The sequence below is a fragment of the Anoplopoma fimbria genome, chromosome 12 (assembly GCF_027596085.1).
Source record: "Anoplopoma fimbria isolate UVic2021 breed Golden Eagle Sablefish chromosome 12, Afim_UVic_2022, whole genome shotgun sequence".
Lineage (NCBI taxonomy): Eukaryota > Metazoa > Chordata > Actinopteri > Perciformes > Anoplopomatidae > Anoplopoma > Anoplopoma fimbria.
In genome coordinates, this window is record NC_072460.1 from 25,495,966 (window position 1) to 25,520,004 (window position 24,039).

The following is a 24,039-nucleotide window of genomic DNA, read 5'->3' on the forward strand; positions in this document are numbered from 1 at the left end:
GGAGAGCATGGAGACACTTCACGTTTTCATGAAAACAATCACAACTAATCACATCCAGAGACTCGCTGCCCATTTTCTCTCCGTCGCACACACACTCTTTCACGTAACCAAATCTCCACATGGAGCCTTGTGTTGCATGTCTTCTGCTCCTCGTCTCTCACATAACCATCACATTACTTTGCTGCAGAGTTGAGTCGGCCATGTTTTGTTATTTTGGCGCAACAAGAATCATCCCTGGTTCGTCGTGGAGAACTGATTCACATTGCACATTAGTTCGTTGCATGTCAGAGCACATGGTCAGGCTGATGTGCATGCTTGAGTGTGTGTGTGTGTGTGTGTGTGTGTGTGTGTGTGTGTGTGTGTGTGTTTGTAACTAGACCCTCTTGTGCAAGTAGGGACAGGTGTGTCACCACCTGACCACACCCCCGGGCAACACGGCACCTCCTGTCCCCAACACCTGTCCCCTTCGTCTGTGCAGAGACCTGTATATCCTTCCCCACACACACACACACACACACACACACACACACACACACACACACACTGGCTAAAGGGAGGCAGGTTGCTGGTGTGTGACGGAGCGAGGGGGATCAGATCAGGTGGTCTGGGTCTTGAGTAATCACACAGCTGTCCCTCTGAAACTGGAACTCCATCGAAGTGTCCGCTTCAGAACTTCCTGTCCGACGTCCCAACAACACGGTGACATCGCTGCAAGCTGTTGGACGGCCGCTACAGAACCATCACATCTCCGTGGCAACAGATGGGATCGCATCAGCAAAACATATCTTCTCTCCATGTCCAACAACAACAGTTTCATATTTCTGAAGTTTTCTTTTTTCATGGATTGTGATTGTTTCACTCATCATTCTCACCGCTGAGATGTTGGGGATGGAATGATTTCGCAGCACTTCAGTATAGTGAGCACAACAAATGTTAAGATTTCACAGAATATATCTATGAAACAACGTGATTGACACGTTTATAGTTGTATTGTAGGTATTGTTATTTTTTTATTGTCAGTTTCTGTGTTACCAATTATGTTTTTTGAGGAGTTAAGTTTGTGGAATTTTAGTAACAATTTGATTCAATTCATCATAAAATAAGTGTATTTATCTTTGACTACAATACTGTATTTACTGAGTAAATACACACATACACCAATAATTATACTCACTATACCGTAAAAGTTTATGTATCAAGATTATTTCCCTTTTATCTTTTTAAAATTCAAGATGAAATAAAAAAATTGGCTTTAAAAAGTGGGACTTTTTCGGGTACAGAGAAGAATGCATTTCAGTTTAATATTGTTTAATATTTGACTTCATTTCGATGTGTTTTTTGTTGGCATCCTGTGACAGGAAGTGAAGTTTATTGTGAAGCTGAATGAATAAACTAGTTGCCTGTGGAGCAATACGGTTGTTTTACCGTTACCGAGCCGACTCAACGTCTCATGTCGTTCCTCGGAAGTTAGGATAAAGATATCATTCCTTAATGTTAAAATAAGTATTGTAGTGCTTTAAATATATTTGTTGAATACAGTTATTATATGCAAAGACATTAGAACATCTTGCTGAACCACTTTTGATTTAATTCCAACAAATGAGGTTATGATGTCTTAAACGAGGGTTTGTAACTCGCTGTGATATCACTGCCTCCAGAATTATGAAATGAGATCACAGGTTATTGAAAAAAAGATTTTTCCTTTTTGGTATTTGTGTGTGTGTGTGTGTGTGTGTGTGTGTGTGTATGAGAGAGAGAGAAAGGGAGGGAGAGGTCAAAGCAGCCTGAAGGCCGTTGTAAATTCCTCGCTGGCTCAACCAAAGACATTCTTCTCCGCTGTTTTTCTTTCTAATCTCTATGCTCAGATTACCAGCTAGAGGGCCCGGACCAGATGAGAAGGAGTGCACGGTGGCATGCGTGCACGAACATGTGCCCAAACAAGCGCAAACACACGCGCATACGCCGACTTTACAGACGCACAACGTCTACTGAAGAACGCCGCAGTGCATTAATGAAGGATGTCAGATGCAAACCTGCTACGTCTGTTTGGATTTAAGATGAATTTGGTGTTAAATGAAATAAAAACAACACACTGAAGTCATTACCTGAGAGCTTGTTTTGTTTTTTAAACCCCCCACAAAAAAAACAACCCCCCCTGTGGTGAATACTGAGAGGATTCCCACGTGACACACACACACAAACACACACAGTATTTTAAAGTAGAATCCCTTAAAGCCTTTCCAGATGTTAACAAATCAGTTTCACTTGAATGATACCTGTCACTGTTAGATTTGATCGCATTTAATCGGTAAAACAAATAACGCTGGTGAGTTTAACTTTCTCATTTGCAAAACAATCAAAGCAGTGTTTCCATACGGTGTGACGATGTGAGCATGCAGAGGTACAGATATTTTACTTTGAATCAAGAGATCCAGCACTGTTTTTAAAATTAAAAACGGCAACCATTTTATTAAAAAAGCTCAAATTATCGTGTAAAAGGAGAGGGGGTCTTCTGAAGTTGATAAGAGCTCAGGTGGGCAATTTCTGCTTGTTACATGCACACGGTATTTTCAAAATGAACTTCCTGTCTTCACAGAAAACTAATTCATTAGGTTTAGGCAACAAAAATACTTAGTTAGGTTGACAACTGCAGAGTGAAGTGCCTTAAAGCTGCATTCTCTCTAATGTCCATCAGGGGGCGACTCCTCTGGTTGTATAGAAGTCTGAGTTCACACGGTCCGACAAGACCTCTGGAACACATTGATAAAAACATATTTTGACGCAAACAAGCAAAATGTCACAAGACGCTTCTGATGTTCCACTTTTCTATATGTTGACGTCATAAAGGACTTGTCAGGACATCAACCCGACAAACACAGAAGAGAACGACGTCAACGTGGGATTCACTAGTGATGAGGATGAAGAATGGGTTTGTTTTACATTAATCAGAATATGCACAGCTGCATGCAAACAGGAATATTAATGGAATAATAATTTTCATTCGCCATGTAAACAGCTTATTAGGAACATTGCCTTTTTTTGGAATAAGGGCAAAAAACTGTAATATTAAATGCATGTAAATATAGCCAGTGATTCTTAAATAAAAGTAATTACCCGCCATGTCACACTCCCCCTTCTAACTTCCTGCTCTTTCCCCCATTTTTTGGCTTAAGCACTAAGAAACACACACACAGCTAATCAAACCCAAAGTAACACCTGACATCAAGGGAGAGGCGGCAGACGGGGGTGGCAAAAGAGATAAAATTGACACTAGTGGAGTAATTACCCACAACTCAACTCAGAGTAATCAGCTCAGGCCTGGGTCAGCTGAACCAGCATGAGTCCTCACACTTCAACAGGTGATGTGGGGGAGAAGAAAGAGAGTGAAACGATGAAAAGAAACAAGAAACGAGAGAGAAAAAGGGAGTCTGAGCACCTGTTTTCGGACCGCCTTGCCTTCCCTTTTGGCGAGCCGGGACTTGCACCGCCTCGCCCAGAAACAACACATTCAGGTCCCACTGCATGTTCAGCTATGTGCGGTACCTCTGGGTCAACTAACCGAGGTTATAGATGAACACAGGAATGGAGGACGAACTAGTAATTATGGTCAGTAAGTCAGGGCAGTGAATCAAACTGAACTAATGTTTAGACAAACTTCATCACAAAGGTTGTAGTTTAAGTGCTGGTTTTGCAACATTTTGTTAGTTTAGCGAAATTTTGTTGGAAGATTTCAAAGCCGAAAGAGGCCGATTTGGAGGGCACAAATTCAAAAGAAGTTCCAAAATTGTCATAAAAAGAATCTTCTCCATGATCTAAAAGACCGGATTTAGATTTTTGATCTAAAATAAGTTTGTAATTTATTTGTATGTCAAACAAAAAGGAAAGAAAGGAAACTTTGGATCCTTAATATGAACTGGAGAAAAAATATATAAATTTAAATCAATCAAATTCGTATTTTTGGTTCTCATTCATAATTAAATTGTCTACCAAGTCTGTCCAAAAAAAATCTAAAATTTTAAAGTAAATATTGTTTGTAAATGAAAAAATATATATTTACGGTAGCAGATCAGGTCAGACAGTTTTGCCTGTTACAGGGTCAACATTTTAATACAAAAACTGAAGTGTCTTAAAGCTGCATTCTCTCTACTGACCATCAGGGGGCGACTCCTCTGGTTGTATAGAAGTCTATGAGAAAATGGCTCTACTTCTCTCTTGATTTATTCCCTCAGTAAACATTGTAAACATGAGTTTATGGTCTCAATCTCTAGTTTCAAGTCTTCTTCAATACAGCATGATGTTCATTTAGTAAATGATGCTCCATTTAGAGTCAAACAGACCATAAAGCAGGGGATGCTTTAGGGGCGGGGCTACATAATGACTGACAGGTTGTCCGGTCTGGGAGTTGTCCATGTTTTTGTCTTACAAATTAAACCCATTCACAGTGTGTTTTCACTTCATGAAAGTTTATTCTAACATTTTGGCGGCCTGCGTCACTACGGCAACCATAAACCAAGCTTTATTGTCCCCTCACCCAAACACACACATGGTCTGATCATCTGATCTGTAAGGACCCACGGAAATACAAAGCGTATCAGGGGTCTGGAGGTTCCTTACACCTCTTCTTCAAGCTCACACCTCAAATCACACAAACACAGACACTCTATAGCAGCATGCCTACAGAGCTCACTGTGGCTCATTAACCTCCTGGTGGGGTGGGGGTGGGGGGTTAGGGGCATCAAAGTGGCAGGATCACTGCAGACTAGCCCAGCTATCCTACCATGGGGGTCTGGAGCCGCAGCGTCTCACCCCCTAATGAGAGGCCATGACATGCACACATCCACACACAGTTTGACCCCCCAGCACCAGCTGGAAAAGAGAGTCTGACATGCCTCCCCCCGCCTCCCACTCGCCTCCTCCATTCCTCTCCCAAACGCCACAAATTCCAGCCACATGGTCGCGTCTCACCTCCCAAATACACCAAGTAATCATGAGGGCGAAACACGATGGAGAGTCAAGACTAATCACCACATGATTTCACGCAGGGCTGCAAATAATAATAATCATGATTATTATTTTTGTTATAGTTTGGCCCAAAAACGTAAAAAAAAAGAATGAAATGAAACACTTAAACGCCTTAGTTATGTCTTTAATTGTTTTTTTATCCCCAAAATCATTAATCAACTATCACATGTGAGAAAAAACCCTGTTAGCTTTGGTAGGGGAGAGGGGGGGGGTCTTTTTAAGCGTATGTCATTCATCAGGCTCACACTCAGCCACACCTTCTTCACTCTGAACGTGGAGACCTTCTGACTCTTCCTCACATTTTAATTTTAGTTAGGTTTCCTCTACAAACACTGTTTTTAGTTATGCTACATACAAAAATCTTATTTTCAGTTGATGCTAGTGTTGTTGTTGGTTGTTTTTTTAGTTCTTACATTGTTCCAAACCAACAAAAAGCTGATGAAAACAAGACAAAAGCCTTTTTCTAATTGATCAAAACTCACTTTTTAGTCACTGAGTGAATTGTTACTCAAGCTGCAGCCGGTCAGAAAACATTTCTTGCCCAATATTAAAGAACAATAATACACCATTTTACAAAAAATATATATATTTCTCATAGGAATGTGTGAACAAGGGACATTTTAGTATAAGATGCATTTTGTTTTACAATTTAAATGATATTTTTTGTTGCCCTAAAGAACGCCTCTCCATCGTTTATACATGTTTAAAGAATAGAAGCCTCTATAGAGACTCATATAGTGAATGAGCTGTATACATGAACAAAGAATGATCCTGAAACATGGAGAATATCAGCGTAACACACATGTTTTTAATGGAAAATGCTTGAATTCAGAATATCTAATGGGAATATGATGTTTACATGAACTGTATCAGATTCAGGATATTGGAAGGATGACAAAACAAAAGCACGCCTATCTTTCAATCAACACAACTAATGGGAAGAGACAACACACACTGGGAGGCATGTGGGAGGGAGTGTGTGTGTGTGTGTGTGTGTGTGTGTGTGTGTGTGTGTGTGTGTGTGTGTGTGTGGGAGGAGGAGGGGTGGGGGGAAAGCTTTCTGCCAGAGAGGCAAGTGCAGCAGTGAAGGAAGAGGCACCTTGCAACAGCTGGTCTCAATTATCCGTGGAGGAGCTGCTGAGTGTACAGGAGTGTGTGTGTGTGTGTGTGTGTGTGTGTGTGTGTGTGTGTGTGTGTTTGCAAGTGTGTAAGGTTGAGGCATTGCAGGGGGGGTGAGACCACTGGCGCCAGGAGGGGAGCAACAGGTCAGAGAGGATGAAGATTATAAAAATACTAGCAGCCAGTTGGCCTTGGTCCTGCCGGCGCACAGTGTGAGTGTGTGTGGTGGATATTACGTCCCCGCCATGGTGCCACAGGATGTGTGTGTGTGTGTGTGTGTGTGTGTGTGTGTGTGTGTGTGTGTGTGTGTGTGTGTGTCCGAGTGCATCAGGGCGGTGTGTTTCTACCTACATCCTGTGAGATAACCAGCCTAGTTTAATAACGTAGATGGAGCAGAAAACTGAACGTTTATGTACTTCATTTTTTTATTTTTTTAAAGAATATTAATTTAAATTAAAATATGTGACATCTGACCTACAGATCACAGATTTTTTAAACTTTTTATCTAGTGATTACAGTTTTTTTTTAATGGTAAAGTAGCGAAAACAAATAACAAAATTAAATCCAAGTAGGGCCGGTTCTCTTTCCATCTCAGACCTGAGGAAATATTTGCTTTATTCTCATTTAGAGAATTTTATTAAATGACAATTATCTCCGATATTTTTATACAATTTTAAGCAACAGATGTTTTGGTTAGGAATATTAATATTGTACCATAAAGATATCAATTAAAAAAAAAAAAGAAAGCACAGCAACAGGACAGGTCATCAGTGGCTTTGGACTCGTGTGTGACGCCCTCTGCTGTTGAACAAGTGTTGCTACAGAACAACGCAACTGACATCATGAGCTGTATTTACATATTGAACATTTCATCCCCTTTCATTTCATTCACAGCCCTGCATGTCTTGCAGTCACAATGTCATTTGATTCTAGTCTGCTTATCTCCCTGTCCATATTCTGAAAAGTGAAGCGAGAAATGAGAAAATGACTCTACTTCTCTCTTGATTTATTCCCTCAGTAAACATTGTAAACATGAGTTTATGGTCTCAATCTCTAGTTTCAAGTCTTCTTCAATACAGCATGATGTTCATTTAGTAAATGATGCTCCATTTAGAGTCAAACAGACCATAAAGCAGGGGATGCTTTAGGGCGGGGCTACACACTGATTGACAGGTCTCTATCATGGTATTTTGTTTTCTTTTTACAACTTTTACACTTTCAGTTTAAGAAAAGCTTGTTCAAGACATTTTCTTTCCCTTAATGTCAGTAATCAACTGGTGAAGTTTCATGTTGATATCTATTAGTTCTTTTTTTATCCTATTCACCTGTAGTGTCTCATCTTATGACAGACTTTATGGTGAACTTATCCTTTTTTAATTTGACATTTCTTCGACAAACTGTTAAAATCTTACCTTTTGAATGTTTTCTGCTCATTTGTTTTGATCATGAAGCTTCCAGACAAACATTTCCTGAAGCGTGTCTCTAAACTAAACTGAGAGCATGGCGCCCTCTGGTGTCCAACAAGTTACTTACATCAGGACACAACTGAGAGGAATTATAATTTATTATTCAGTTTGCAGTAAGAATACTTTAAACAGGATCTTCTCAGACCTCTCTGTAAGCTTCCCTTTTCACTCTTTCAAAAATATTGTTCTTTTTTTTTAGTTATGAGGCACGTTGGATGAGATCATATTTTGGTAAGAGGAAAACATTATAAATGGTTAAAAGAAAATACCATTTAAAATGATGCACAGAACTATAAGTTGAGCTACTCACTATCAGAACCATAAATAAATAAATAAACAACAATACCCCTGAAAAAAATAAATACATTCAAAGTAAAAAAAAAAACTTTAAATGTCAGAAACTTTCAACATTTGATTGTAGATTTAAATACTTATTTTAAAAGTTCTGACAAAAAAAACCAACAACCTCAAAGCCGAATAAAAGAAACTGCCTCACGCTTGAAGCGGTGCCTCTAACGGACCATGTTTCATTGCACATGGGCAGAAAATAATAAATCAACTTGTGACACACTCTAAAATAAAAACCTGATTAAAATGATGAAACTAAAACAAAAGATTTGAGTATGATATTAAAAAGAGTGTAAAGACCCTGAGCAGAGGACCTGAATATATCACAATGCATCTTTTTTTTTTTTATAACTTCTTTTTGCTGTAAAAAACATTAGAATCTTTTCTGTGCTCACCTACGCCTCGTAGAAAAATATAATTGTCACTCAACACCGTCTCGTCTACTGATATATTGCTGTCGTCCCTCTCACTTAAAAAGCTGAATTTTGGCTCTCTTCTGTCCGTTTACACAAACACGGTTCACTTTCCTTCCTTCGTCATTCGACCAGCTCTCTTTCAGAGGAGTCAGCTCGGGTGCTATTATGTCTCCGTCCTGTGTGAGAATCAAAACAGACAACAATGAGGGTTAAAATGGGAGGAAGAATCTGGACTTTAAGATGTGCAGGTTACTTCCACCAGTTCTGACCTTTGGAGCGAATTCTATTACATGTTTCACATGTACAACCAGTGAAACTCATAGATCTGCACATGAGTGACGTAGAGACGCCGTATACGTCTCTGGTGTCGACCTGTCAATCAGTGTGTAGCCCCGCCCTAAAGCATCCCCTGCTTTACGGTCTGTTTGACTCTAAATGGAGCATCATTTACTAAATGAACATCATGCTGTATTGAAGAAGACTTGAAACTAGAGATTGAGACCATAAACTCATGTTTACAATGTTTACTGAGGGAATAAATCAAGAGAGAAGTAGAGTCATTTTCTCATAGACTACTACAGCGAGTACAAATTAAATTTATCAGCTAAATTGTCCCGTCGTCTGTGTTGTAGTTATCAGCGGCAGCCTGGTAGACATCTGGAGCTCACTCTCTCTGTCCTTTACCTGCGTATAATTAATGTCACTGCAGATAAATATTACCTGAGGCTTTGAGAAGTTCTCGTCCATGCACCACTTGACAAAGTGCTTCTTGGCTGCCTCCAGGCTCCTGTCATCGGTCTTCTTGCAGTAGACCCTGATCAGCTGCTCCGCAAACCGCTCCGGGAGAAGTTTAGACACCTGGAAAGACGGACGGAAAGCAGTTTTATTTTCAGACAGAGGCAAACAGCTTCTATATTTGCATTTCCCCGCTGCGGGACTAATAAAGGATTATCTTATCTTATCTTAAAAAAGAAAAGAAACACGTGCAAAGACAAATTAAAAGCTCTATGTTCACATTGTGTCTTTTTCTGGCTGAAAAGAGACGGCGAAAAAAGATCTATTTGTTTGACATTGTTTTTCACTGTTGGCACCAACCGGAGGATACTTGACCTCATAGTTTGTATAGATGAGCTCGTCAATGTTTAATCTGACAGCTGTATGATACAAGGAGTAAAGCTGCTTTTTATTTTTATATATATATTATTTTAAACTTTAAAAGGTTCTATTTAACAAACCTGGTTTTCAGACAGAATTGACTGTAAATATGGGAAGCATAAACACGCAATATATTTAAAACAGACAAGGGAGTGTGGAGGTTAAAGAATATCACAATAAAAGTGCAAAATATACACATAGTCTTCATTTTAATCTAACTGGATTTAAAGCAGGGATTGAAATAGTTTGTATTCAGTTCAGGAGTGATACAAAATAAGACTTTTTCTCCAGGCGACCACATACAGCCACATGTGCTCTCTCCTCATTGGGAACAATTCAAGAAAAAGACTCCATGTGGACACAGGCCCTGAGATCTGAATTCTGCGGTCTTTTCCTCAGTTCTGACCTGGTTCTTGCGGATCTGGATGGCTTTGTTTGGGTCATCTTTGCAATAGAAACGCACACTGTTGATGGGGTTCTTTTCCTTCATCCCATAGTCCATGTAGATGACCTAAAAGAGATTTTTAGAACATCCAGGTTAAGGTTCAATACAACTTAAAAACACATCTTAGAGCTGGGAGCACATTGACTGTATTAGACCTTCAAGTGATTAGATTGAAAAACTCACACTGACTATGAAGTCCTCCGGCTGCAGACTGACGTCCTGGGCGCCGCTCTGAGGGATGGATCCAGCCAGAGCTGCTTCCCAGTTCTGAATCTTCTCCTTATAGAGAAAGAGCAGGAAGGGGAAGAGTCAACAGATGTTGCTTATTCCATTTTAGAACGGACATAAATGGAGATTTGACCTTTGGATTTAAATCATGGTTGCATTATAACAATAAATGCAATTCGTAATGATCAAGATGAGCAACCTCTTAGCTCAAATCTTATATTTGCAATCTATTTTTTTGTAAGTCCAGTGTTTTTGTAGTTTTACTTAATTTATCAGGAAGCTTATCAAAAAATGGCTCTGAATTGATTTGGCAACTGAACGGTTGACAGAAGATCAATCATCAGTTTATTGCAAAAAATGCCCAAACATTTTTGCTGCTTTCAGCTTCTCTAAAAATGAAAATATAACTTGAATATCATCGAGTTTTAAATCGGACAAACAATCAATTTAAAATCATCGCCTCCAGCTGTGGAAAAGTGTATTTTTTTCACAATATTCTGACATTGTTTTATCACTAATAAATAAAAAGGTGGATGCCAGATATGATCTATTAATCGATACTTAAAGAGTTACCCTACATGACAACTCAAAAACATCTCATAAAGAACCACGCACAACGGATCCACCCGGCTCTACTATGAACTACTATCGTCACGACTAAAATGGATCTTTGTATGTTATAAAAAGCAGGTGTGTGTTTCGATACAGCGATCCAAAGACACAAACACACACACACACACACACACACACACCCGGGTGACACTCATGGATTCGTCTGCCTGCGTTTGGCCGAGACACTTGTAGAGGCGTCGACACACGATGTTGTGGAGAATCTCCCTCGAGTCCTTCAGCTCCGGGGAGGAGGAGTTGAGTATTTGTTCAAACACATTATCTACAGGACAAAACAGAGAGTCAGGAAGGAACAGCTGAAGCAAAGGAAGACAACACGCTCACTGAATCATTCACTGAATTTCTTCTTTTTTGTTATTAATTACTTCTAAACTTTAAGGTTCTTTTTTTACAAACGTGGTTTAAATATTTGTGCATCAAATCAATATTATTTGTATAAACAGCTAAGAAGTGATACAAAATACAGCTATAGTGTTTTTTTCTTCATAAAAACACACAAATGATACAGAAAGAAAAGATTGTATTTTGATGGATTAAAATGAATCTTGTCATTAGTAGTTTTAATGATGTATTATAATCTGTTTCGAGCTTAAGAAGTTAAACAGCTCATAATTCATCTCTAATATCTATTTTATATTAAAACAAACTACTGGATGTATTCAAGTTTATCACAAACTCTACATTTTACAGATTACATGTACATAACACATCATGATAACGTTATAATTAACCGTCACCCAATACTAATCTTTACTCATCATAATGTAACTGAACTGAACCTCCTCCTGTTAGCTGTTAACGTTACTAGCTCACAGATTGGTTGTTTACATTGTAACATTATCAGAGATCAGAGACTATAAAAGCATAAATTATGTCCTGATCTCATATTTTATATTTTATTTGAACGATCAGCAGTAAAACTTTATTTCTCACTGTGATGGTTAATGTTAAACTGTGTAATTAATCCAAGGTTCACATGCGTGCAACGTGTTCTTTTAATAACGCAGTGGGGAAATTTACAGGATTACAGCAGCAAAGAGGATAGTGCAAAACAAGAGACATAGTAAAAAAAAATAAAAAATAAAAAACACAAGATCAAAATAAGTATTATAAATAAGCAAATTGCAAATTTCCCCGCTGCGGGACTAATAAAGGATTATCTTATCTCTTATCTTATCTAAATGAGCAATAAAAACAGTAAAAAACAGTAAGAAGAGTAGAGAATCCACAGTAAAAATATATATACAGAAAGAAATTATTATAAATGTTGTATTGCACAGTGTATTAATGTATTAATGTATTAGTGTCATGTGGTCTGCTGGGAGCAGAGTTGGTTGTGCAGCCTGACAGCAGCAGGAAGGAAGGACCTGCGGTACCTCTCCTTCACACACCGGGGGTGAAGCAGCTGGTGGTGAAGGAGCTGCACAGAGCTGCCAGGGTGTCCCGCATGGGGTGGGATTTGTCATTATTATCTTTATTAATGATACAAATCCTGCCCACTTCCTCCCTGTGTCTTCATGTTCCAACACAAGCTCTTACCACATGCGGTTTCTACAGACCTGTCAGCTTGGTGTAGGCCTTCATGTCGTCTATGGCTGTGGAGAGAGTGAACATCTTTCCTCCTGTGCCTTCAAACTGGACGTGCTTGTCTGCTTTTAAAAAGGCCTCTGTGATCCTGAATAATCACATCATCACTTCTTTAAACATTTATGTTGCATAACATCCAAGAGAGTGAATTATGAAGCGAAGACAACAGGCTACATCGGAGCGATCAGCTACTCACATGGTCTCTATGATGTTGCCCACTTTGTGCTGGTAGGCTCTCCTGTGGAGACAGTTCCTCGTGTGGAACATGTCGTACAGATTGCCCACTTCCTGTTAAAAGAAATACAACAGATTGTAGGTGGCACAGGGGACGGGAGTTTAATTTATGGTTTATTTGTTAGGGACAGAAGACAGATGTAAGTTTAGAGGGCGGATGCTAATTTGTAACACCGGCCCTTTGAAAAGGCTTTTATGAAACAAGGAGATAAGAACTATGAGGTGAAGAGGTTCGACAAATACCAAGCCATCCATAAGATTAAATCTAAAATCGGGTGATCTGGTACCAACAAAAAGGAGATCATTGCTAGCTTCAGGGACTTCTATAAGGAACGATATTCCAGCAAAGTAAAGGCCATTGAAGAAGATCTTTTAAATCTTAAAACGGTGTAGTTTTGGCGGTTGTTAAAAGAAAAGACGTTTTTCAAACTCGCCGACAGGTTTTTGGGGTTCAGTGTGTTAAAAGCTGATCGAAAAAAGCAGAAGTAACAAAAGTCAGCACCTTGTCTCTGGTGCAGATGTGCTTCTGCCCGTCCACCTCGCACACCCTGGCAAACTTTAGGAAGCGGCGATAGTCAAAGTTGTTCTGGATGCCCAGGTGGTAGCAGTCCCTGAGAATGAAGAAACGGTAGCAGTGAAAGACAGGTACTGAAACTAAACACAGCAATAAATACTTAATGTATCATTTGGGAAATAAAGCCCCACCTGGCAAAGTAGTCCCACTTGTCCACATCAATGCCATTTCTTTTGTTGGCCACGATTTCGTAGAGGAAGGACTTGTCTTCTGGACGGCCTTTGTATGGCCACTATGGAAAACAGCGACATTAGAGTCTGATTTATAGTCAAAGTTTGTTCAAGCATGCAAAGAAGTTAAACCTGGTTTCCAGTAGCTCTCAGTGGTTTAACACACAAACATACACAAGGACAACAAAGGACAAAAATAAGCAACACTATTATCTCAAAGTGAGCAGGTGTGAAAATAAAAACATAGTACGTTCACAGAGATGGAAATATAAACAGCAAATGGAAATACAGTATCAATGGATGAATGGATGAATGAACAAGCCAACATTCAGGTTATTTAACATACAAATCATATTTTCTAGGTGGAAGTGAACAAGCCAACATTCATGTTTTGTACATTTAAAAGTTATTTAACATTAAACCTTTTAGGCAAAAAATCATATTTTCTAGAGATTAAGTTCCAGGAGTTTCCACAACATTTCCATAAAAAACAGCCATTTGAAAAAATATGAAAAATTTTACGTGATTTAAAATTAAAATATGAAAATTTTACATACAATTTGACAAACAAACGAACTCAGAAAACGTTAAAATAAGTCAAGTGTATATTTAAAGTGAAGAGTTGAGCAGTGATGTGTAAACTGTCTATATGATCCTGAACGCATCAGATGGCAATGTGATCAGTTTTGGGGATCTCTGAAAGATGAACTAGTAGTTCATTCTCTGCTAAGGGAAAATAGGAGAATGTTATAATCAAAAGGTTAAAGTTTTGTGATTCAACTCTGTCTGGGAGTCATCGTTTCAAATGTGTGTTTAGAGAGTTGGATGAGTTGGAAAGAATGGTAGCAAAAATCTACATTTGAGTAAATATGTTGCAGCCAAATCAAATAGTTTACAGGATATTCAACCTTTGTTTCTTTATAATGCTTTTAATACTTGACTTGTTTTCTTTACCGGGCTTGTACAAATGCAATACAGCAGTCTATTAATATGAAATATGATCTTAAAGATTATAATCCCTCCTCGTCATTGTAGAGGTTGGTTTATGGCTTTTTCACGGTTACACTTACAGTCTATTGGCATATCTCTGAGTTACACTGGTTGTCTTTTCGACTCTACTCAGTTCATTCTGTTTGTACGTCCTTCTGGCGTTTAGGGGAATACTTCAACATCCAGCGTGTTGAGCATGAACGCCCCTGTGCATGCTCAGAGTACGAGCAAAGCTTTAGTTCACACACCAGCAGCTACCTTCGGGCCTTGAGCTGCATCCGAGACCGCTGGTCCAGCAATCTGCTCCTTAATGAAGTCCAGGTCCTCGGGCAGCACCAGGCCGTGCTGCTCCATCACCGGCTTCAGCTCGTTGTCAGCCACCAGGTAGTCAAACATGTCGAGAGAGGCTTTCTCGTGCTGCAACAAAAAACAAAAACATGCTCACATTAATAATATGCGCCATGGTTTATGGTTTCGCAATTTGAAAGAGAAAGCACAACAACTGATTACTCAAATAGAAAGCGCTTATCTCACGGGAAACACGACAGGATATTAATGTTACTACGCATCTTATCTCACGTTTGCAGGTCTGCGCTGACAGTCAAATTACATTAATTATGATAGCATATAAAAAAAAGCTTCTATCAAACAAGATTATGTTTATTGCTTTAACTTCAAACCACGTGGTAGAGCAGGACAGTCATCCTTGTAGACCAGCTGTTATAATCAAACAACAAAAAGTGATTTATATCAATGATCTGCAATTAGTATCGGCGTCAAAAAAAAATGTGATCAGGGATCTCTAAAAGTTACATTTGCTCCTTTTTTCTTTTGATCTGATCGGACCCGTGATCCGATCTGAACTGTGAGTTTTATGATCCGTTGCACCTCTTGTCAAGGAGGTGGTTAAAGACTTCATCACCTTTTTGAGAGTTATGTGATGAGAGGAGTTCTAAATCTTTAGAATGATGATTGTGATGCAAAGAAAGTCTTTAGGTTGCAGTGGACGGCATTATACAGCAGATAAAAGCCCTTTAACACTCTCCACAGTGAGCGTCTGAGAGAGACCTCGAGGCCTTTTACAGTCAAAAATAGCCGGACAGTAATTATCTCGGTCTGACTTTTCCGGTTCTTTTTGGAAAAAACTTAAAAGCGGTCGCTAACGACAACAGTCCGTGTCGAGTGGTGCAGCCAGAAGAACTGGATTGAGACGCTCCCCTTTTAAAACCTTTATTCTTCACCAGTTCGGTTGACATGCACGTCAGGGCTAGTACAGAACGCAGCAGTTTGGGAAACAAAAGTCGTTTGTTTGCATCTCCCTGACTGCCAAATAATTTTCTGGTGAATCACAATGCTGGTTTGAAACCGCAGCAAACAACACACGAGAGGGAATGAAGCAGTCAGAACACCAGGGCTTTCCCAGATCATCGGCATTTTCCAACTGAGAAAAAGTGGATTTAGATCATCCGCCTTTGCAACTAATAACTTGCAGGAAAGAAAGTAATACAAGCACAATAAGTGATCCATAAAAGTTCTCTTTTTGCTTTTTTGTTTGACACTTATGCTGTGTTCACACCAAACACGACGCGAAAACGTATTGCGTATTGAACTTGGGCGAGAAATTGTATATTCTTCCATGGTTGATGGCGGAAACAAATGGCTTAGTTGATAACTGTTTCCATGGAGATAAGCCACTCCTCCTCCCCGGAGCATCAGTCTGTGATTGGTCATTACGGCAAATGTAAAAGGACAAGACAAATATAAATCACATTGTTTCTTACCTTCCAGCTAATTCCTGGACGTGCTTTGGGGATGAACATCCCGTCATACATGTGTGAAAAGGGCCCATGTCCTGGAGAGGAAGGGGGAAACAATGAACACAGTCTCGCTTCCGTTCTCACTCATGTCCACAGACGGCTAAGACGGCTACACCCTGAAACCCGGGAGGACCTGCGTAGCACTCACCCAGGTCGTGGCAGAGCCCGGCGATCTGCACACAGAGGATGTCTCTGCGAGAGATGAGGAGTTCTGGCTGCCTCTCGTTCAGAGCTTGAACAAGTCGCCCTGCCAGGTAACCCACCCTGCACGGGAACACAACCAAACACGGCACAGAAATAACTTTATACAGATTAGACTTCCAGTGACATTTGGTAATACTGTTTCTATGCATTACAGAGCTTTTCTTTTAAATTGGTTATGATTGTAAAGGGATTCTTGCAGTGAAATAATTCCAACAAAAGCACATGAGCTATAAAATAAAAATGTCATTTTTGCCACACCAATCTTTGTAAAGAATATTGCCAAATTTCTCATAATCAGGTTTTTTTTCTTCCAGTTGCTCTAATGTGGCCTGGCCCGCTGGATGTCATACTAAAGTTGTGCATCTAAAGTATAAAAAAAGTAAGCAACTTTCAAAAGAGTGCTGCAGGAATGAGTCCTGAGTAGTTTTTAACATTTTAACGTTTTGTTCTCTGATATATAATAGGTCAGTAAATAACCCTCTGGTGAATTTAGAAGCTTTTACGTGTCTAAATGAGACGACTAAACTTCCTCACTAGAACACTAGTCCTCCTTTACTTTTTACTCAACTACGATTTTGCCGGCTAATTGATTAGTTGATTTAATATATAGGTCTGTAAAACTGAGTTTCTCCACAAAAATCACTCAAAAGCACCACTTCAAATCTTGTGTTCTCCAGTTTCCTGGAAATAAAAGGGATTCATAATGAAAAAAGCAATAAAATGTACTAATAGGCTTGAGAAATTCCTAGTACGGACAGCCATGTTTTGGTTTTTACATTTGGCTCCGTCACCTGAAGCGCTTGTCGGTCGGAAGATAGAAATTCTTAGCCGGAAAAATACCGACCTCTGTGTTATCTGGAACGCAGCATGAGGAAACATATATATTGTATTAGTCAGCTAACTTTTATTGTACTTCGGTTTGTCTATTTGGCGACTCGGTTTCTATGTGAACTTTTAATATCATGATATGACTTTTACTGGACCCTCAAGATTATATTATGGCTTTATAAATGTATTTAACAGCTCATTATGAAACCTGGTCAATAAACACGGTGACTAACGGAGGACGTACCCAATGCAGTGTTCGAAGCGGTTGTGGGATGCTCCAGGAAAAACGAAGTAGGCCCCTCCGAGCTGCTTGAGGTATCGAAGCCTCTGGAACTGAGGTGTGTCGATGATTTTGATGAGAAGAGGGTGTACCTCCACATGACCATGAATGGGATCATTAAACACCTGGGAGAAGACAGGACAACAAGCAGCTAAGAGACTTATTGATAATAAGAGTTGCCTCCTAAAACCCACATGCACTCACGTATATGTTCCTCCAGTAGACTCTGAGAACTCTCGTTGTCTCAAACTCTATAAAACCCTCACAAGTAAACGGAGGAAACAGCAGCAGTTTATCACAACATCTGGACAACAAGCAGAACATCTGTCTGCACAAATGATCAGTGTTCTACTGTTTGGAGATCAGCCAGGATCATCAATGAAAGATCATCAGTTAGATAATTGTTTAGCTGAAAATGTATTTTAAAGATTTTAGAACTTCTTGATGATGATTGTGATGCAAAGAAAGTCTTTAGGTTGCAGTGGACGACATTATACAGCAGATAAAGGCACTTTAACACTCTCCACAGTGAGCGTCTGACCTCGAGGCCTTTTTCAGTCAAAAATAGCCAGACAGTAATTATCTCGGTCTGACTTTTCCGGTTCTTTTTGGAAAATACCTTAAAAGCGGTCACTAACTTCAGTCCGTGTCGAGTTGTGCAGCCAGAAGAACTGGATTGAGACGCTCCCCTTTTAAAACCTTTATTCTTCACCAGTTCAGTTGACATGCACGTCAGGGCTAGTACAGAACGCAGCAGTTTGGGAAACAAAAGTCGTTTGTTTGTATCTCTCTGACTGCCAAATAATTTTCTGGTGAATCACAATGCTGGTTTGAAACCGCAGCAAACAACACACGAGAGGGAATGAAGCAGTCAGAACAAAACAAGCCCAGAGATTGAAAAAGTGTTTCATGAACTTATGTTAGCCTTGGAAGTTCCACACTGCCTTTTTGGTTTATCCCACAGGTTCCTCTCCTTTTCTATTATGTATTTCACTTCCCTTTAGCCTTGAAAGTGTGCAGCTGTTACCTTATTTGGCTCTGCTTCTATCTGCCACAGCTTCCTGAGGCTGTGTTGAACTCGCAGACGGTCACCGAGGTACCTAGACATCAAGCGATCCCAAAAAAAAAAAAAACAGAAAACCCGGTTAAGATTTTCACATGGTTTTGTCCTTCTTTGACACTCTTGTCGGTGGTCTTTTGGCGATGGACACAAAACGGAGGACTTTCCTTTTCTTATCAATGCTTATTTTGTTCTGCACAACTATTATGAAGTTCACAAGAAACTGTAAAAGAACAAAAGCATAAAAGCTCTCCAGTACGACAGGCTTCAGCCATCAGCAGAGCTACGAGAACAGACAACAACAAAAACAAGAGGAAACGAGTAGAGACGTGTGTTGACCACATTTATTGAGCCATAACCTAGCAGAACTTCTATTTGTTATTTTAAAGTAAATTTGATGCGTGTCTGCGAGAGATGGAGCAAGACCTGCAGCGTTGTAATCAACTCTAAAAATAAAACTTTCCAACAAGTCTGTTTGTTTGACTTTAAAGAGGAAGATCATAAGTATCAATCACAACCGGCACCCGCATGCCCAGTGTACGTGATGTATAATGTTGTATAATGTTGTAATAATGTTATATCCGTTTTCAGGCGTGCTAGTGTGGACAGAATTAAAATGGGGGTTGGGGATGGGGTCGAGGACACACTTACTGCAAGCCCATCTTCTCCAGATCAGCATCCTGTAGATACCGCAGCCCGACACCGGTGATTTTTTGCGCTGGATAACAGAATAAACATAATTAATGCTTGGTTTTAATATGTCACAACATTCAAATAGTGTATATATATATATATATATATATATATATATAATAATAATAATAATAATATATATTTATTTATTTAATTATTGGTTTTTCTAAATGTAATATGTTTTTCTGTTTTATTGCTGAAATTTCCTGGACTGTACTAGATAGATAGATATTCCTTTATTGAGACCCATGGGGAAATTCGGGTGGTGCAGCAGCTCAAGTACAGAGTAAACAGATTAATATAATAAATTAAGATAATAAAAATAAAAATAAATAAAATATATTATACAATAAACTAAAATAAATAAAATATAGTATACAATAAAATAAAAAATAAATAATATATTATAAAATAAAATAAAAGTTGCTCTGTACAAACATGTTATTCTGTTACTATTTTTTAATTTATTCATCTTATCTATTTTTATTTTTTACTTTTATTTTTTTCAAATGTACAGCACTTTGAGCTACTATACTAAATGTGCTATATAAATAAAGATTATTATTATTATATATACAGTACCTGTCAAAAGTTTGGACACACCTTTTCATTCAACTACTTTGAAGAATCTAAAATATAAAACATATTCTGGTTTGTTGAGCATTTGTTTGTTTAACACATAATTCCATATGTTGGATGTCTTCAATATTAATCTACAATGTAGAAAGAAATAAAAATGAAAATTCGCTGCAAATTCCGTGGTTATAGGTCAAACGGTATTTACATTATGTGTATTGATGTAGGAAGCCACGCCCCCAATCAAGTTCACTGGTCCATATATTCTAAACGAAATGAGATATCAACATGCCTTTGATAACTTTTGATGACATTGATCCAATAATGATCCACAGGAAATTTGGTGGAAATCGGACTGAGCGTTTAGGAGGAGTTTGCAAAAAATGTGTTTTTCAGAAAATTCAAAATGGCGGACAATTTCGGTAGGCTGAGTTTAGGGTCTCAAGAGGATTATTTGTAGAGCTCACGGAGGTGCATATGTGTGTGAAATTTCAAGTCAATTGGACTTACGGTGTCCGAATGAAAATTATTTTAGAAATATTCTCTGTAGGGGGCGCTAGAGAGCCATTTTGTCAAATCCACCTTGAAAATATCTAAATTTTCACCAGTCCTGATATGCATGTCAAATTTGCTGACACTTTGAGCATGATAAAGCCCTCAAAAAGGCAATTCATTTGCAGAATAATAAGAAACACAAGTTGCAACACTGTGCACCACAGAGCGATGAGTTCATTCTTGGGAGATAAAAAATCAACATCAGTTTTGGCCATTACTGGGTTGGGAATCCCCAAACATCCGACAAAAATGTCAAATGCTTCGACTTTGGAATAGACTTGTGAATATGTCTGATCAGAGACTTACAAAAAATATATTTTATTAGGACATTTTGCATGGCCATCCATGGGCTAAGGGTTTGAAATCTCTGTTTAATATGACCGACCTGTCTTTCATTTTTCAGAGCAGGTTATTTTGTAATATTCAGGATATTAGGACCAAACTGTTTCTTATGCATAAAGAAAAATGGTCAGTTGACATATGGTGTAAACCAAAGTTACGAACTTATTGTCTCATAAAGAATAACTATAATGCAGAACTTTATGTTAAGTACAACTTAAACAAAAGACAAAGATCCCTATGTGCACAGTTACGCTCAGGAACATTAGCACTAGCCCTAGAGACCGGGAGGTTTCATCCACAACAGAGGAGGCCAGAAGCTGTTTGTTGTGTGAGCTCGGTGAAATTGAAAATGAGGTGCACTTTTTGTTTTACTGTCCTGTCTACGAGGACATAAGGGATGTCCTCTTCAGTAAAATGACTTCCATTTATGTTGATTTCTTTTGGCTGGATGACTATGAAAAACTTGAGTTGTGTTTTAGGAAAGGAACATTCTTCGTAGCAGATTGTTTTTGCCAGGCCTGGGAGAGAAGAAAGAATGTTTGTTTAAGATGGAGCGGTGAAGCAACCGGTTGTTTTGCAATCAAATGTGACTTGATGAGATGTGGATCCACTGCAGCTGTACTGTTGGTGTCTTGTAAAACCATGAGGGTGGGGCATGTTTTGTGCATGACACGGAAATAAAAAAATATCTATCTATCTATCTATCTATCTATCTATCTATCTATTGTAGTAAATAACTTGATGTCGAAGGAAGATGTCCAGGTCCGCTGATGCAGTTTCAACAATTACTTTACTAAGAGGTGTCCTTGAGCGAGACATCTAACCCCAAAAGTTGCTCCCCGGGCGCTTCATTGCAGCCCACTGCTCCTCCGGGATGGGTCAAATGCAGAGAACTGAATTTCCCCATTGTGGGACTAATAAAGGCTTAATTATTATTATTATTAATAAATCAATGCATCAGAAATCAACCTGTGCAGAATGGAGCCCACACAGAGATTCAGCATGGACTCAGGCTCTCAGCCTTCAGGCTGGCCTTATATCTGTGTTGTGCATCCCCTCAATGTACACAAAGGCATAAAACATGTTGAGCAGTAAATACATCATTCAGACACCTTGAAACATACACTTTTTGAAATACCCAAAATCTTCCATCTGTGTAGACATCACTATAAACAAGGTTGTCATGTCTTATGCAGGTCATGAGGTCATTATTAGGGCAGCATCACACAGCATGCAACAACTCCATGGCCTCATTACAACAAGGTATAGCAGAATATGATAACATACATCTATCTATATATATATATATCTATATATATATATATATATATATATATATATATATATATATATATATATAAAATACAATAAAATACACTATCTATCTATATATATATATAAAATACAGAATAATAAAATACACTATCTATATATATATATATATATATAAAATACAATAAAATACACTACACTATCTATATAGATCTATATATATATAAAATACACTAAAATACACTATATATATATATATATATATATATATATATATATATATATATATATATATATATAAAATACAATAAAATAAAATACACTATCTATGTCATGTCTTATGCAGGTCATGAGGTCATTATTAGGGCATCACACAGCATGCAACAACTCTATGGCCTCATTACAACAAGGTATAGCAGAATATGATAAAATACACTATCTATATATATATATATATAAAATACAATAAAATACACTATCTATATATATATATATATATATATATATATATAAAATACAATAAAATACACTATCTATCTATATATATATATAAAATACAATAAAATACACTACACTATCTATATATATATATAAAATACAATAAAACTACACTATCTATGTCATGTCTTATGCAGGTCATGAGGTCATTATTAGGGCAGCATGGCCTCATTACAACAAGATATAGCAGAATATGATAAATACACTATCTATATATATCTATATATATATATAAAATACAATAAAATACACTATCTATATCTATATATATATATATATAAAATACAATAAAATACACTATCTATCTATATATATATATATATATATATATAAAATACACTATCTATATATATATAAAATATCTATCTATCTATCTATCTATCTATCTATCTATCTATATATATAAAATACAATAAAATACACTATCATCTATATATATATATATATACAATAAAATACACTATCTATATATATATATATAAAATACAATAAAATACACCATCTATATATATATATATATAAAATACAATAAAATACATATCTATATATATATATATCTATATATATATATATATAAAATACAATAAAATACTATCTATATATCTATATATATATAAAATACAATAAAATGCAAACACAGAACCCAACCTCTGAAGGTCTCTTCCCATTCTCCCAGCCCTTCTGCCAGCAGGTACCGACACGTTTGGTCCACTTCCCATCGCATGTAGTCCCGGTCCTGCAGCTCCTCTGGCGTCCTGCAGCTGTCACCGGGCATCGAACCCGCGTCCAAAGGCCGCTTTCGGTTCGCCATGTGGGTCCAGAAGACAGGCTGCAGAGGATGTTCAAAGGAGCAGAAGGGACCCGCCAAAGGAAACCAGTAACAGCGTGTGCAGAGAGCAGGAGACCAGCTGATCGGCTCTGCAAGAAGACGCAAATAACTGGTTTTGTTTCTGCAGGGTGTCAAAGCTGCACACACACACACACACACACACACACACTGCAGGGACTGGTTTCAAAATAAAGCTCCATAGGTGAGGTAAGGTAAGGTATAATTTACAGGATTACAGCAGCATAGAGGGTAGTGCAAACAAGAGACATAGTAAAAAACAATTTTGTTTATTATTTTAGTTTTATTTTATTTTATTGTATAATATATTTTATTTATTATTTTAGTTTTATTTTATTTATTGTATTGTATAATATATTTTATTTTATTTTATTTTATTGTATAATATATTTTTATTTATTATTTTATTGTATTGTATTGTATAATATATTTTATTTTATTTTTATTTTATTTTATTTTATTTATTATTTTATTGTATTTATTTTATATTTTATTTTATTTTATTTTATTGTATAATATATTTTATTTATTATTTTATTGTATAATATATTTTATTTATTATTTTATTTTATTTTATTGTATAATATATTTTATTATTTTATTTTTATTTTATTGTATAATATATTTTATTTTTATTTTATTTTTATTTTTTTATTTATTGTATAATATATTTTATTTATTAT

The 24,039-nt window shown here is 37.6% G+C and overlaps 1 protein-coding gene across 1 annotated transcript; it reads right to left on the minus strand.

The window, feature by feature from the left end:
• Window positions 1-6,799: 6,799 nt before the first annotated feature.
• samhd1 (SAM domain and HD domain 1) lies at window positions 6,800-23,411 on the minus strand. Its single transcript, XM_054610011.1, has 16 exons — window positions 23,158-23,411; window positions 19,225-19,291; window positions 18,541-18,613; window positions 17,478-17,638; window positions 16,350-16,465; window positions 16,166-16,236; window positions 14,643-14,801; window positions 13,356-13,456; window positions 13,153-13,261; window positions 12,613-12,704; window positions 12,389-12,504; window positions 10,952-11,091; window positions 10,155-10,250; window positions 9,933-10,037; window positions 9,092-9,229; window positions 6,800-8,547 (listed from the first exon to the last, which is right to left on the minus strand). The coding sequence occupies exons 1-16, from the start codon at window positions 23,318-23,320 to the stop codon at window positions 8,422-8,424; spliced, it is 1,833 nt and encodes a 610-aa protein (XP_054465986.1). The 5' UTR covers window positions 23,321-23,411; the 3' UTR covers window positions 6,800-8,421.
• Between the last annotated feature and the right edge of the window lie 628 nt (window positions 23,412-24,039).